The sequence below is a fragment of the Papio anubis genome, chromosome 6 (genome assembly GCF_008728515.1).
Source record: "Papio anubis isolate 15944 chromosome 6, Panubis1.0, whole genome shotgun sequence".
Taxonomy (NCBI): Eukaryota; Metazoa; Chordata; class Mammalia; order Primates; family Cercopithecidae; genus Papio; species Papio anubis.
In genome coordinates this window covers 135,545,618-135,561,424 of record NC_044981.1, presented here as the reverse complement: position 1 = coordinate 135,561,424, position 15,807 = coordinate 135,545,618, and the positions used below count along the sequence as shown (strand labels likewise).

The window sequence follows — 15,807 nt, the reverse complement described above, 5'->3', positions numbered from 1 at the left end:
CCATCTGAGATCAAAGGTCGCACTTTCCATTTTTTTTCAAGTTCTGCAAAGGTGATCTGTTCCCCCTTAGTGCACAGGAAATAAGTGAGATTTTCTCTTAAAAGCCCTTACCTATTTCACCTTATATTGTAATCACTAAATCCAGAAGATTAACGCAAACTCATACTTAGAAAACAATTAGCCTAGAGCACGCAATAGAAATCAGAAGCATTTGATTTCAGACTGTCTGTATATCGCCTGTTTTTAAAAGTTCTGATTCGGTTGTAGGCTGTCATAATATAAACTACCTTTCAAGGTTCATTACATGCCACCCACAACACTCTCCCTCACACAGGCAAAATGCACAACTTTCAGTTCCTGAAATCCTTCTGATTTTTTCGCCATTTCAAGCTTTTGCATATGCGATCTCTCTTCCCGTTACATTTTTGTCTTCCTCAGAGTAACTTCAAATCATCTCCTCTAACACAGGACTACATAAAGTCCCCTTATTGTCTGCTCTCACAACATCTGTATCTCTCATCACCACTCTCTCACTCTGCTGTAATTAGTTTTTTAACCAGTTCTTCCCATTAGTCTTAGCTGCAAGAGGGTATTTGCAGTGCCCAAGGATAATTTTCTTAAGCGTAAATTCCATACAGGGACTTAAGAATTTGGCCACAAATCAACTCTCCAACTATCCTGTTTTTTAATCTCACCACTCACCCTGTCTCAACGCCATGCTCCTTCACAGGCCGGCTTCCCTTCCTGGAATGTTAATCACTGCAGTAATCTCAACTGATTATACGGTCGCCTTTCAGGCCAGAACCCAATAAGAAATCAAGAAAGGATCACCCGTTTTATTACTGCGCTCCTCCCCCGCCCTCGTAGATTTCACAAATACACTTCTCACCACAAGCTTGTCTCTCCCAAGAGAACGCTAGTTCTTCGAAAGGGGTCCTTTGTTTTTCTTGCCTTTGTCCAGTTCCTCTGCGTACCTCTAGCACCTAGAGCAACAGGTGCTATACAGGAGGCTCCCAGATGTGGAACAGAGAAAAGAACGGAGTGTTTATTTAGATGTTGCCTGAAGTCCTTAACAGCCCCTTCAACCTATAACTTAACTGTGGTTTTAATCCCCTACACGTGTAACCCCTGTATGTGTGTGCAGCGTTAAAAGGATTACTGCAGCTCAAAAATTCTCCAATGAAAAAACCTCTACCAGAATGGAGTTGCTCATCTTTCGTTCTTGAAAAGTTGGCGGCACGATACAGGAAAAGTTTTAGTTAAGCAAGACAATTTAATACATAAAAGACAATTACAGAAGTCACAGGGAACATTACCTAACTTAGCACAGGGCCTCGAACGTACTCCGAAATTAAAGTGTGTAGAAAGCAAGCCTCCTTATGCTTTTGAAAGTGTAATCTCGCGATCTCCCGGCGCGCTCTGCGAAGACCGATTCATCTCTTCCCCGAGCCCTTCTTCCCCACCCGGTGTACAGTCGGCCCGTGGCGCTTAGCACCGCGTCTCCACGTCCAGCAGGTGGCAGGCCTGCGCGGCGCTTACAAGGGACAAGCCGCAGAGCCGGCGAGGCTCGCCGTCTGGGACACGTTTGGAGAAGCGAGCGCTACAGTCCATTCCACGGCGACATTTTAGGATTCTCCCACTAACAACACTAAACTGAAGCGCTAAAGCCAACCCTTACGACCTCGTAGCCCCGCAGGCCGCGGCGGTGACTTCCTTTTCCGCTACCTTACACACGCTCTTCCGCTTTGCGTGCCTTTGTTTCTGCTCCCCCCGGGAACCTCCTCCGCGCCTGTCCTCCGTTCCTGTATGTCCCCTCCTCTTCGCGTCGCCGCCTTTACTATCCCACGCTCCTTTTCCTTTCTCCGAGGACTCTATCCTGTTCCCCTGCCGGTTCCCGTGACCCCGGAAATCCCGCCTCTGCCGCGAGGCTCCCCCTTTCCTGCAGCCGTATTGCTCCCCCTAGTGTCGCGAGTGAGCCCGTGTGGGCGGTCTCCTATTGTTCTTGGCTTGGAATTTTCGCTTTTGCAGCACAGGGTTAGGGCTGGGAAAGGAGGCTGCTGAACCGTGCTTGTTTTGGCTGCGATAAACGTGGGAAAAAGGGGAGGCAAGGAAGCCAGTGTAGGCAAACAGCGAGAGGGCAGAGGACAGAAAGGTACCGAAGGTCGACCCTTTTTAGATATCTCATCCGAGTTATTGAGGGGAATGGGTATTTAGCCAGTTTTTTTGTGTTTTTGTTTGTTTGTTTTTTGTTTTTACCCGAATACCTAGTGTGTGTCCTGAATGTGTGGATGTGACGAGGTGTTTATAAAGCTCAGTAAGTATAAAATTCCGTGCCAATACATTTTGTATGCCTCAGACAGGAAGTGCTTTGGAAGATCCTTGAAAGGGGAGGTCATTTTACGCCAATATTGAGATCGTTTTGTCAGAGTCGTGGGACTAAGGGTAGACCTTAGGTAGTCGATGTCAAAGATAAGCGCAGCTGGACGTTAAAGCGGTGAAGACATTTGTTCAGTTAACTACTGACAGGAAAGAGCTGAGCACTATTTCGATTTGTGCAGAGGTGACCTGGGCATTTTTAAAGGGGCCTTTTAAAAGGAGAAAGGGGATATGCGGGCGCTCAGTAGAGAAAGTGAACCTACAGAGTTGTTAGTGTAAATGTGATTAGGCCAGCTGTGTGTGTGTGTTTCCACAGTTACCGCAGGATTGTATCCTCCTACGGAGGATTTTATCCTTCTTGATTACATTTCCAGGGAATGGCTCTCTGGTCCTTGAGCGAGAACTTCTGAGTAGCAAGAAATAAGTATTTACAATTGTAGGCCCTTTAGTAAATGTTCTAAGAAAGGGATGTCAGAGACCTATCATCAGTTCTGTGCTGGTTACATCACGTAGTTCAGCTTACTGAGGCAGTCGTCCTGGGCACAGGACCTTATGCTGCTAAAGCTGTGCTAGAGTTTGGTCAAGTCTCTGAGCACAGGGGTTTGGATGGAATGATCATGTGCCTGGAGTTCTGCAGTGGTCATAGGTATGATTTGAATAAGTGCAGGAAATATTCTAGTGGGAGGAGCAGAATGTGCCAACACGCCGAGCAGAAAGGATAAAGTTTTACGGTACGGAGATGTATATCATAGGGAATAAGTGGGAACCCAGTTTGGACTGATTGGAAGAAGTCATTATTAGAAGTACCATATTTAATTCCAGTTTGTTATATAATGAGCACCTTAAGCCATTACACTCTTGAACAGGAAAGTCGCTTGATTAAATGATAATTTGGGAGAATTTATCATTTTGCAGAGTGAGTGGGGATGATTAGATATATGATTTATGCTGTAAGTATGTATATGGTTATGTGATACTACAGCCTTCCAGGGTGGAAGCTGTAGATACGACGGCTTAACTGTTGGACATGTTTGGGAACCTCCCTGGTAGTAGCTTAAGTAAATAGAAAAAAAGGGTGAAATTTGTTTGTTGATACTATCTCGTGCTTTGTCTTTTTTCCAAGGATTTGGTTACTTGCCAGTTCTCAATTATATCTCCTCAATAAGTACTGACAACAAGTTGAGATAAAATGTGTAAAAAAAATTACATGAAAGCTATTAAAAGAGGACCAAAGCCCAATAAGAATTTGGAGGTGGGAAAAAGCTTGGCAGCTGGTGAAAATTCCAGGAGGGTGGCACAAAAGACATATTTTCAGTAGTGTAACTATTTAATAGGCTAACAGATAAAATAGCATATTTTTTTTACTCCCACTTAAGTAATGCCTATTCACCCACAGCTGTGGGAGTATAATTGGAGGCAGATGGGGATCCGCAGGGAGGTATATGTTCAGTGGTGTTAGGCAATACACCAAAATAATAACTTCTGTTAATATTGGTTTGTATTTCATGCAATTTCCCTCAATACCCATATGTGCATTAGTAATTAACTCTTATAAATTGGAATAGACTTTGAGACTAAACAGAAAAGATATTTAAGCATCCTGAGAAGACAGGCAGATGGGATCTAGGAGGGCTGAGACCAAAATATCTGGTACTTACTCTGCATACCATGGAGAAAGAGGGAAAGTTTTCTAACCCAAGATTTAGTCTTCCTCATTTAAAAAATTTTCCTCCAATAATATTCTCAGGGCTCATTTATATGTATAGCATTTTGGTTTACCTGCACATACCACTTAGTATGAAAATACCTTTCACTGCAATAAACATTGAGCTAAACTGCAAACTAGAAGTTAATGTACTCTAGTGCTTCATTGCAGAGCCACTGAGAAGAGCTATAGTATCTCTGATGGCTGTGAATTTAGGCCATGGGCACTCAGAAAATTTACAGAAAAATTCCTATGCCTTAGCTGAAGTGTGGAATTAGAAAGCTACAAGACTTGGCCAGACACGGTGGCTCACGCCTGTAATCCCAGCACTTAGGGAGGCTGAGGTAGGTGGACCACCTGAGGTCAGGAGTTCAAGGCCAGCATGGCCAACATGGCGAAACCCCGTCTCTACTAAAAATACAAAAATTAGCCGGGCGCAGTGGTGGGTGCCGGTAGTCCTAGCTACTCTGGAGGCTGGGGCAGGAGAATCACTTGAACCCGGGAGGTGGAGATTGCAGTGAGCTGAGATTGCACCACTGCACTCCAGCCTGGGCAACAGAGTGAGACTCTGTCGCCCTCCCCCCACAAAAAAAAAAAACACATAGGAAGACATCAAAGGAGGAAGAATGGAATAAAGAAATTACAAAACAGTCAAAAAGACAATCGTAATTCCTTACCTATCAATAATTACATTAAATGTAAATTAAATCCTCCAATCAAAAATAGAGTGGTTGAATGGATGCAAAAACAAATAAAATTCAACTATACACTCTCTCTAAGAGTCTCGTTTTAGCTTTAAGGACACATACAGTCTGAAAATAAAGAGATGGAAAAAATATTCTGTGTAATCAGTAGCCAAAAGAAAACAGGGATGCTAAATTTCTATCAGACAAAATATATTTTATGTCAAAAAGTTTCACAAGAGAAAAGGTCATTATAAAATGATCTAGGGGTCAATTCACCAAGAGGATGTATTAATCATAGATTAATATGTGCCCAATATCAAAGCACTTAAATAGATAAATATTACCAGAACTGAAGGAAGAAATGGACAGCAATATAATAATAGTAGGGGACTTCAACATCTTATTTGCAACAATGGATAGATCATCTAGACAGAAAATAAAGAAACAGCAGAGTTGAATAACATGGTAGACCAAATAGAACTAAGAACCATACAGATTATTCCATCCAACACTAGTGGAATACACATTCTTCTTATGTGCACATAACATTATTCAGGATAGATCCTGTGTTAGGCCATAAAACAAGTTTTAGCACATTTAAGAAGCCTGAAGTCGTGTCATGTAACTCTTTTGAGATGGAGTTTCACCCTTTCACCCAGGCTGGAGTGAAGCGGCATGATCTTGGCTCACTGCAACCTTTGCCCCTCAGGTACCATTGATTCTCCTGCCTCAACTAAATATTTGGGATTACAGATGCCTACCGCCACACCTAGCTAATTTTTGTATTTTTAGTAGATACGGGGTTTCGCCATGTTGACCAGGCTGGTCTCGAACTCCTGACCTCAGGTGATCCACCCACCTCGGCCTCCCAAAGTGCTGGGATTACAGGTATAAGCCACCACGCCCAGCCATGTCAAGTAACTTTTTCAAACACAGTGATATAAAACTAGAAATTAATAACGAGGCAAATTGGAAAATTTGCAAATATATGAAACTTAAACAACACGCTACTGACAACCAATGTGTTACAAAAGAAATTTTACAATAAAAAAAAAATGTTGAGACAAAGGAAAATGAAAAAAATATCAAAATTTATGGGATATAACAAACATAGCTCTAAGAGGGGAGTTTATAGAGACAAATGAATGCCTATAAGAGAAGAGGAAGATCTTGAACAACCTTTCTTGATGCCACAGGGAACTAGAAAAAGAAGAAGCTAATCCTAAAGTTACAGAAGAAAGGAAATAATAAAGATCAGAGCAGAAATAAAGGAAATGGAGATAATAAAAATAACAGAAATCAAAGAAACAGTTGGTTTTTTGAAAGCATAAACAAAAATTGACAAACTTTTAGCTAAACTGTGAAAAAAGAGAAGACTAAAAATTATAAATGAAAGAGAAAGCATCATAACGGATACAGAAATATAAAGGATCCTAAGAGCCTATTATAAACAATTACACAACAATATATTCGGTAACCTAGAAGAAATAGATAAATTTCTAGAAATATACAATCTACCAAGATTAAATAATGAAGAAAGAGAACATTTGAACAGACCAGTAATGAGTGAGAGGTTAAATTTATAATAAAAAAACTACCAACAACAGCAAAAAAAAAAAAAAAAAAAAAACCCGGGACAAGATGGCTTCACTGGTTAATTTTACCAAACACCTCAAGAAGAATTAACGCTAATTGCTCTTACTCTTTCAAAAAAGTAAAGAGAAGACAAGACTTCCAAAGTAATTTTATGAAGCCAGCATTACTTTGTTACAAACGCCAGGGAGGGAAGAAAAGTACAAGCCAATATCCCTCATATTGTCTCAACAAATTAGGTATGGAAGGTTTCTTGGTTTGTTTTCTCTGGCTTATAACAAACTGAAACTGGGTAATTTGTGAAGAAAAGAAATTTATTTTTCACAGTTATAGAGACTGAGAAGTCCAAGGGCAGGGGTTGTATCTGGTGAGTGCCTTCTTGCTGATAGGAACTCTGTACAGAGTCATTAACCAACTCAGGTCATCACATGGGGAGGAGCTGAAGATGCTAGCTCAGATCTCTCTTCCTTTTTTGTGAAGCCACCAGTACTACTCCCATGATCATCTATTAACCCATTAATTCATAAATGGATTAGTCTATTCATGAGGGCTCAGCCCCACCTCTCAGTACTGCCACTGTGAGGATTAAATTTCACCATGAGTTTTGGAGGGAAAAAATATTCAAACCATAGCAGAAGGAGTGTATCTCAACATAATAAAGACCGTATGTGATAAGTTCACAGCTAATATGTCATATTAGATAGTGAAAAACTGATAGTTTTTCTTCTAAGATCAGGAACAAGATAAGGGTGCCCACTCTTGCCCTTTCTATTCAATATAATGCAGGAAGTCCTAGCCACAGCAATTGCAGGAAAAAAAAAAAAAAGACAAGCAGATTGGAAAGGAAGGAGTGAAATTATCTGTTTGCAGATAACATAATCTTGTATGTAGAAACTCCACCAAATAACTCTTAGAACTAACCCACAAATTCAATAAAGTTACAGAATAAAAATCAACAAGTAAAAATCAGTTGCATTTTTATACACTAACAATGAGCTATCAATAAAAAGAAGTTAACAACACAATCTCATTTGCAATTGCATTAGAAAGAATAAAATAAGAATAAATTTGACCAAAGAGATGAAATACCTACACACTGAAAACTATAAAACATTGATAGATGATGATGAACAAGACACAGATAAATGGAAACGTATTTCACTTTCATGGATTAAAGATATTAATATTGTTAAAATGTTCATACTACCCAGAGAAATGTGGAGCTTCAATACAATTCGTATGAAAATTCCAATGACATTTTTTCACAGAAATAGGAAAAGCAATCCTAAAATTTGTATGGAACCACAAAAGCCTCAAATAGCCAAAGCAATCATAAGCAAAAAGGAATAAAGCAAGAGGCATCACACTACTTTATTTCAAAATGTACTACAAAGTTAACAAAAAACAGCATGGTGCTGATATAAAAATGCATGTGTAAACCAATACAACAGAATTGAGAGCCAGAAATGAATCTACACATTTTTGGTCAATTCATCTTTGACAAAGATACCAAGAAGACACAATGGGAAAGGTCTTCTTGGTATCTTTAAAGGTCATTAATAAATGGTGTTAGGACAACTAGATAACCACATACAGAAAATAAAATTGGATCCTTATCTCATACTATATCCAAAAATCAAATTAAAATGGATTAAATACTTAAATGTAACACATGAAAATGTAAAACTAAGAGGAGAAAAACAGAAAAAGGTAAAAAGGCTTCTTGATATGGATCTGGGTGTGGTTTTTAAAAAATATGACCCCAAAGCATAGACAACAAAAGCAGAAGTAGACAAATGGGACTACATCAAAATAAAAAGCATCTATCTGCACACAAAAGGCTCAGTAGAGTAAATAGACCAGCTGTGGAATGGGAGACAATATTTGCAAACCATACTTCTTAAAAGGGGTGAATATTCTAGTTTATAAGGAAATCGAGCCTCCCACTGCCACCACTGCTGCCCCCCAGAGAGTGCTGAGCCCCCATTGGTCTGCCGCCACCACCCAATCCAGAAACAGAACATCTAATCATGGATAAAAATGAGCTGGTTCAGAAGGCCAAACTGGCCGAGTAGGCTGAGCGATATGATGACATGGTAGCCTGCATGAAATCTGTAACAGAGCGAGAAGCCCAATTATCCAGTGAGGAGAGGAACCTTCTCTCAGTTGCTTGCAAAAATGTTGTAGGAGCCCATAGGTCATCTTGAAGGTCGTTTCAGTTATTGAACAAAAGATGGAAGGTGCTTAGAAAAAACAGCAGATGGCCTGACAATACAAAGAAAATTGAGACAGAGCTAATAGATATCTGCAATGATGTACTGTCTCTTTTGGAAAAGGTCTTGATCCCCAATGCTTCACATGCAGAGAGCAAAGTCTTCTATTTCAAAATGAAAGGAGATTACTACCGTTACTTGGCTGAGGTTGCTGCTGGTGATGACAGGAAAGGGATTGTGAATCAGGCACAACAATCCTACCAAGAAGCTTTTGAAATCAGCAAAAAGGAAATGCAACCAACACATCCTATCAGATTGGGTCTGGCCCTTAACTTCTCTGTGTTCTATTATGAGATTCTGAACTCCCCAGAGAAAGCCTGATCTCGGCCAGGTGCAGTGCTAACATCTGTAATCCCAGCACTTTGGGAAGCTGAGGCAGGTGGATCACGAGGTCAGGAGTTCGAGACCAGCCTGGCCAACATGGTGAAACCCCGTCTCTACTAAAAAAAAATTCCTACTTGCTGGCCATGTACTTGGAAAAAGGCCGCATGATCTTTCTGGCTCCACTCAATGTCTAAGACACCCTGCTTCCTTTGCTTGCATCCCATGAACTATTTCCCTCATCCTATTTACTGCAGCTCATCTCTCCTTAATTGATGAGATTGTGTTTATCTCCCTTTAAAACCCTACCTATCCTAAATGACCTGTCATTGTCTGTCTTTCAAATCCTTCCTCTTTCTCTTCCTCTATTCTCTAAATAATGATGGGGCTAAGTTATACCTAAAGACACTTTTCAAAATATTTCCTCAGTACTTTGCAGAAAACATCAAACAAAAATGCCATTTTAAAAGAGGTGGATTTTTTCTACACCTCTTTAAAACGTAAGCTTCTTTTCTACACCTTTTTAGAATGTAAGCTTCTCAAGAGCAGGGACAATGTTTTCTGTATGTTCTGTTGTGCCTAGTACACAGTAAATGCTCAATAAATATTGATGATGGGAGGCAGTGAGTCTTGATGATAAGGGTAAGAAACTGAAATACCCCCCCATAAAAACATTCTAGTATATAAGGAAATCAAATAATAGCAAGAAAGCAAGTAACCTGATTTTAAAACGAGCTAAGCTCTTGAAAAGACTTTTCTCTAAAGAAAACATACAAATGGCAATATGTATATGAAAAAATGCTCAGCATCACTAATCATCAGTGAAATGAAAATCAAAACCCCAAGAACCTATCACCCCACACCTGTTAGAACGGCTATCATCAAAAACACAAAAAATAATGAGTGTTGGCAAAGATGTGGAGAAAAGGAAACCCTAACACACTGTTGGTGGGAATGTAAATTAGAACAGCCATATGAAAAACAATATACGGAAGTTCATGAAAAAATAAAAAATAGAATGATCATATGAGCCAGCATTTTTACTTCTGAGTTTTAAAAACCTATAGCATATACACAAAGAAAAAAAAAATGTATTTTTTTTTTTTATTTTTTTTACTGAGTCTCACTCTTGTCATCCAGGCTGGAGTGCAGTGGCATGATCTCGGCTCACTGCAACCTCCGCCTCCCGGGTTCAAGCGATTCTCTTGCCTCAGCCTCCCAAGTAGCTGGGACTACAGCTGCCCACCACCATGCCTGGCTAATTTTTGTACTTTTAGTAGAGACGGGATTTTGCCATGTTCTTCAAGCTGGTCTCAAGCTCCTGACCTCCAGCGAGCCACCCGCCTCAGCCTCCCAAAGTGCTGGGATTACAGGCATGAGCCACCAGGCTGGGCCATATTTTCTTTATTCAAAGGAAGTAGAATCAGTATGTCAAAGAGATATCTGCACCTTCATGTGCATTGTAGCATCATTCACAATAACTAAGATATGGAATCAACCTAAGTGTCCATTGAGGGATGAATGGATAAAGAAGATGTGGTATATATGTACAATAGAATACTAGTTAGGCTTAAGTAATAAAAAATTCCTGTTATTTTCAACAACATGAGGGAACTTGGCAACATTATGCTAACTGAAATAATCCTGGCAGAGAAAGACAATACTGTATGATATTACTTACATGTGGAATCCAAAGAAGTTCAACTCATAGAAGCAGACAGTAAAATAGTAGTTACCAGGGGCTAGGGTGGGGGTGAGGTGGAAGAAAATGTAGAGATGTTGGTCTAAAGGTATAATATTTCAATTAGGATGAATAAGTTATGGAGATGTATTGTACAGCATGGTGACCATAGTTAATAATGTATTGTGTACTTGAAAATTGCTAAGAGAGTATATTTTAAATGCTGTCGCCACACACACAAAAAAGATAAATATATGCAGTGCTAAATGTGTTGATTACTTTGGCTTAAACATTTCACAATGTATACATATGTTTAAACATCACATTGTATACCATAAATATAAACAATTTTTGTCAATTATAGCTTAAGAAGACAGCGGGGAAAAAAAAGACAATCTGTGAAATGAATGAAAACAAAAACCCAGCACAACAAAAAAAGTATGGGATATGGCTAAAACAATGGTTAAAGGGGGAATTTATAACTGTAAATACCTATACAAGAAAATCTCCAATCAATAATAGGACCTCCAATTTTAAGACACTGAAAACAAAACAGTAAACTAAATCTAAAACAAGCAGAAGGAAGGAAATAAGCAAGATTGGGATGTGATATGGGTTTGGGTCCATGTCCCCACCCAAATCTCACCTTAAACTGTAATCTCTACATGTCAAGAGAGGGACCTGGTGGGAGGTGATTGGATCATGGAGGTGGTTTCTCCCATGCTGTTCTTGTGATAGTTAGGAAGTTCCCACAAGATCTGATGGTTTTAAAAGTGGGAGTTTTTTCTGCACTCACCAGGTCTCTCCTGCCACCTTGTGAAGAAGGTGTCTGCTTCCCCTTCACCTTTATCTATGATCATAAACTTCCTGAGGCCTCCAAAGTCATGCAGAACTGTGAGTCAGTTAAACCTCTTTGCTTATAAATTACCCAGTCTCAGGTAAGTATCTTTATAGCAGTGTGAAAATTGACTAATACAGAGAATTGTTACTGGGAGTGTGGTCATGCTATGAAGATAACCTGAAAATGTTGAAGTGACTTTAGAACTGGGCAACAGGCAGAGGTTGGAATAGTTTGGAGAACTCAGAAGAAGACAGAAAGATGCGGGAAAATTTGGAACTTCTTAGAGACTTGTTAAATGGTTTCGACCAAAATGCTGACAGTGACATAGACAATGAAGTCCAGGCTGAGGTGGTTTTGTTAACTGAAAAGGGGTCCTGATCCAGACCCCAAGAGAGGGTTCTTGGATGTCACACAAGAAATAATTCAGGGTTAGTCCACAGTGCAAAGTAAAAGCACGTTTATTAAGAAAGTAAAGCAGTGAAAGGACAGCTACTCCATAGACAGAGTAGGATGTTCCTGAAAGTAAGAAGAGGAACCCTTCCACCCTAGGTACAATGCTTGTATATTTATAGGATAAAAATAGCTCTTGGGGAGATGTGCTCTGCTACAAGGGTTTGTGATAAACGGTTAATTTTCTTAATTACTATATTTTATAAGAATCAATATTATTATCTTTAAAGCAAAATTAGGAATGTCCTTGTTCTCCAGATATCAGGATATCTGGACAATCCCAAGTCTGGGTCTGTTTCAATAAACATCATAAATTTGTTCCCTTAACCAAAAACATCTAGAGGCTACCTAATTTTTTGGAAATGTAGCCCAGCAAGTCTCACCCTCATTTTCCTAGCCCTCACTCAAAATGGAGTCGCTTTGCTTGAAAGCCTCTGGCAGTTTTAGATGTAGATGAGGAACTTTTTGGGAAATAGAGCAAAGGTCACTTATGCTATGCTTTAGCAAATATACAGGCAGCATTTTGTCTCTGCCCTAGAGATCTGTGGAACTTTGAACTTGAGGGTATCTGGCAGAAGAAATTTCTAAGCAGCCAAGCATTCAAGATGTGGCCTGGCTGATTCTGAAAGCATTCAGCTATATGCACTCACAAAGAGATGGTTCAAAATTGGAACTTATGTTTAAAAGGGAAGCAGAGGTCTCTGTTCCACAGGATGGGGTTTGTTAAAGTTGTTAAGAATAAGGCCTACTTTGAGAGATACCAAGTGAAATTTAGAAGATGATGAGAGGGTAAAAATGATTACTATGCTCAGAAATGCTTGGTGATACAGGATAAAAATAAATACAACACACCCAAATATAGGATGATTGTTCATGTAACAAAAAGAGGTATCTTTTTCAGATTGCTTATGCCTGTATAGAGGGGGATATGATAGTCTGTGCAGCATATGCACTTGAACTGCCAAAATATGGTGTGAAGGTTGACCTGACAAATTATGCTGCAGCATATTATACTGGCCTGCTGCTGACCCACAGGCTTCTCAAAAGGTTTGATGTGGACAAGATCTATGAAGGCCAAGTGAAGATGACTGGCAATGAATACAATGTGGAAAGCATTGATGGTCATCCGAGTACCTTTACCTGCTGTTTGGATACAGGCCTTGCCAGAACTACCACTGGCAATAAAGTTTTTGGTGCCCTGAAGGGAGCTGTGGATGGAGGCTTCTGTATCCCTCACAGTACCAAATGATTCCCTGGTTATGATTCTGAAAGCAAAGAATTTAATTCAGCAGTACACCAGAAGCACATCATGGGCCAGAATGTTGCAGATTACATATGCTACTTAATAGAAGAAGATGAAGATGCTTACAAGAAACAGTTATCTCAATACATAAAGAAGAGTATAACTCTAGACATGATGGAAATGTATAAGAAAGCTCGTGCTGCTATATGAGAGAATCCAGTCTACAAAAAGAAGCCCAAAAAAGAAATTAGAAAAAAGAAGTGGAACCATTCCAAAATGTCCCTTCCTCAGAAGAAAGATTAGGTAGCTCAAAAGAAGACAGGCTTCCTCAGAGCTCAGGAGCAGACTGCTGAGAGCTAAACCAATTTTCTGTAAGGGTTTTCAAATAAAGACAATAAACTTATGGACAGAAAAAAAAAGGGGGAAACAGAACATAAAAGTTTGGAAAACTTGCAGCCTAACTATATGGTAGAAAAGAAAAACCCATTTTCTGAGAGGAATTTTAGCCAGCTACAGAAATTTGTATAAGTAATGAGGAGCTGAATGTTAATAGCCAAGACAATGAGGAATTGTCTCCAGGGCATGTCAGAGATCTTCACAGCAGCCCCTTCCATCACAGGCCCAGAGGCCTAGGAAGGAAAAATAGTTTCCTGGGCTAGGCCCAGGGCCCTGCTGCTCTGCGCAGCCTCAGGATCCAGCACACTGTGTCTCAGCCACTCCAACTCCAGCTGTGGCTAAAAGGAGTGAAGGAACAGTTCGGGGTCATTGCTTCAGAGGATGCTAGCCCCAAGCCTTGGTGGCTTCTATGTGGTGTTGGGCCTGCAGGTGCACAGAAGACAAGAGCGGAGGTTTGGAAGCCTCCACCTAGATTTCAGAGGATGTATGGAAACATCTGGATGTCCAGGCAGAAGTCTGCTGCAGGGTCAGAGCCCTCATGGAGAATTTCTGCTAGAGCAGCGTAGAAGGGAAATGTGGGGTTGGAGCTCCCACACAGAGTCTCCACTGGGACACTGCCTAGTGGAGCTGTGAGAAGAAGACCACTGTCCTCCAGGCTACAGAAAAGTAGATCCACTGACAGCTTGCACCATACACCTGGAAAAGCTGCAGGCACTCAACACCAGCCTGTGAAAACAGCCACAGGGGCTGTACCCTCAGAGTCACAGGGGCAGAGCTACCCAGGGCTGTGGGAGGTCACCCCTTCCATCAGCATGTTTGGGATGTTAGAGATGGAGTCAAAAGAAATCATTTTGGAGTTTTAAGATTTAATGAGTGCCCTGACAGGTTTTGGACTTGCATGGGGCCTGTGGCCCCATTGTTTTGACCAATTTCTCCCATTTGGAATAGGAACATTTACCCAATGCCAGTACCCCCATTGTATCTTGGAAGTAACTAACTTACTTTTGATTTTACAGGCTGATAGGTGGAAGGGACTTGACTTGTCTTAGAAGAGACTTTGGATTTGGACTTTTGGTTTAATACCATCATCAGTTAAGACTTTGGGGGACTGTTGGGAAGGCATGATTGTGATTTGAAGTATGAGAATGACACAAAATTTGGGAGGGTCCAGGGTCAGAATAATATGGTTTGGCTCTGTGTCCCCACCCAAATGTCATCTCAAATTATAATCCCCATGTGTTGAGGGAGGGACCTGGTAGGAGGTGATTGGATCATGGGGGACATTTTTCCCCATACTTTACTCGTGCCGGTTTTCTTTGCACTAATTTAAACTTACTTCAGTTGTCTAAAAGATACCCTAATTGTGAATCCTCTGGGATGCTCACTGTTGTCCCCATGTACACTAAGAATCTCTACAGGGGGTTTTAGTTAGCCTAAGTTTAGCAAATGCCTAGTTACTTTTCCCTTTTTAAATTCACACTTTCTACAGATAGCAAGGTGTTACAAAAGTAGATTACAAACTACAAATGGCAGTTGGATGTTGAACCTAAATTCCACAGAGAGTGAGCGATATACAAGGGGGGACTAACAAATAGTGATTGTAGAAAGGAGGAAAGGAAGGGTAAACTGCATTGCCCAAGGGGGGACTTCAGAGGCCCTGACTTGCTGGAGAACCTACCCAGAAGTGGAGACACCAAAAAATATTCAGGTGGCCACTTGCCTATTACTGTAGGTGCTGTTCATCAGGCCAGGAGTCTGGGAACTCTCAGTTTCTTTGAACAAGAAGGGCTTGAGCAAGGCAGTTATATGACAGCACATAGGAAGGGGCTTGCAGCTGACTATTAGGAAAATAATACTTCCAACTTTAGGGTAGAAAATGGCAAGACCAATAGTCCCCTAGAGGGAGGGACTATAACCCAGAGTCCTAGAGGGAATGTCAATGCCGGCAACCCCAGAGCATTTAGTGGAGTGACCAAAAATATCTATGCTGAAAACCTAGAGTGTCCGAAGTTCAGCCAATGAGTGTTCTCTCACCAAATGCCAAAAACCTTGAGGCACCCCAGAGGTGGCCAAGACTGAACCCCAGACCAAGTTGGGATCGCAGAACAATTTGACTCTGGTGTTCTCGAGTCCACACAATGGGGACCTCTCACAACCAAGTATCCCACCTTAAACAATTGCCAAATACAGTTAACAGAAAGTGAAAGCAAACATGACCACAAACAAATGATTGCAATCAAAA

The 15,807-nt window shown here is 40.6% G+C and overlaps 1 protein-coding gene and 2 pseudogenes across 10 annotated transcripts in view; 2 read left to right on the top strand and 1 right to left on the bottom strand.

Annotated features, from left to right (window-relative positions):
* The window catches only part of ECHDC1 (ethylmalonyl-CoA decarboxylase 1), a 54,423-nt gene extending 52,744 nt beyond the window's left edge, over window positions 1-1,679 (bottom strand). For 4 of the 10 annotated variants that reach the window (XM_003898212.4, XM_009206147.3, XM_021937909.2 and 1 more), the window contains exon 1: window positions 703-1,310. In XM_003898212.4, the coding sequence (XP_003898261.1) occupies window positions 703-718 (16 nt within the window). In that variant the 5' untranslated portion in view covers window positions 719-1,310. The other 6 variants (XM_009206143.4, XM_009206145.4, XM_009206149.3 and 3 more) reach the window with 5 other exon arrangements.
* A 6,617-nt stretch (window positions 1,680-8,296) lies between these two features.
* On the top strand, window positions 8,297-9,573 carry LOC103884046 (annotated as a pseudogene).
* A 2,338-nt stretch (window positions 9,574-11,911) lies between these two features.
* On the top strand, window positions 11,912-13,628 carry LOC103884044 (annotated as a pseudogene).
* The last annotated feature ends 2,179 nt before the right edge of the window (window positions 13,629-15,807 follow it).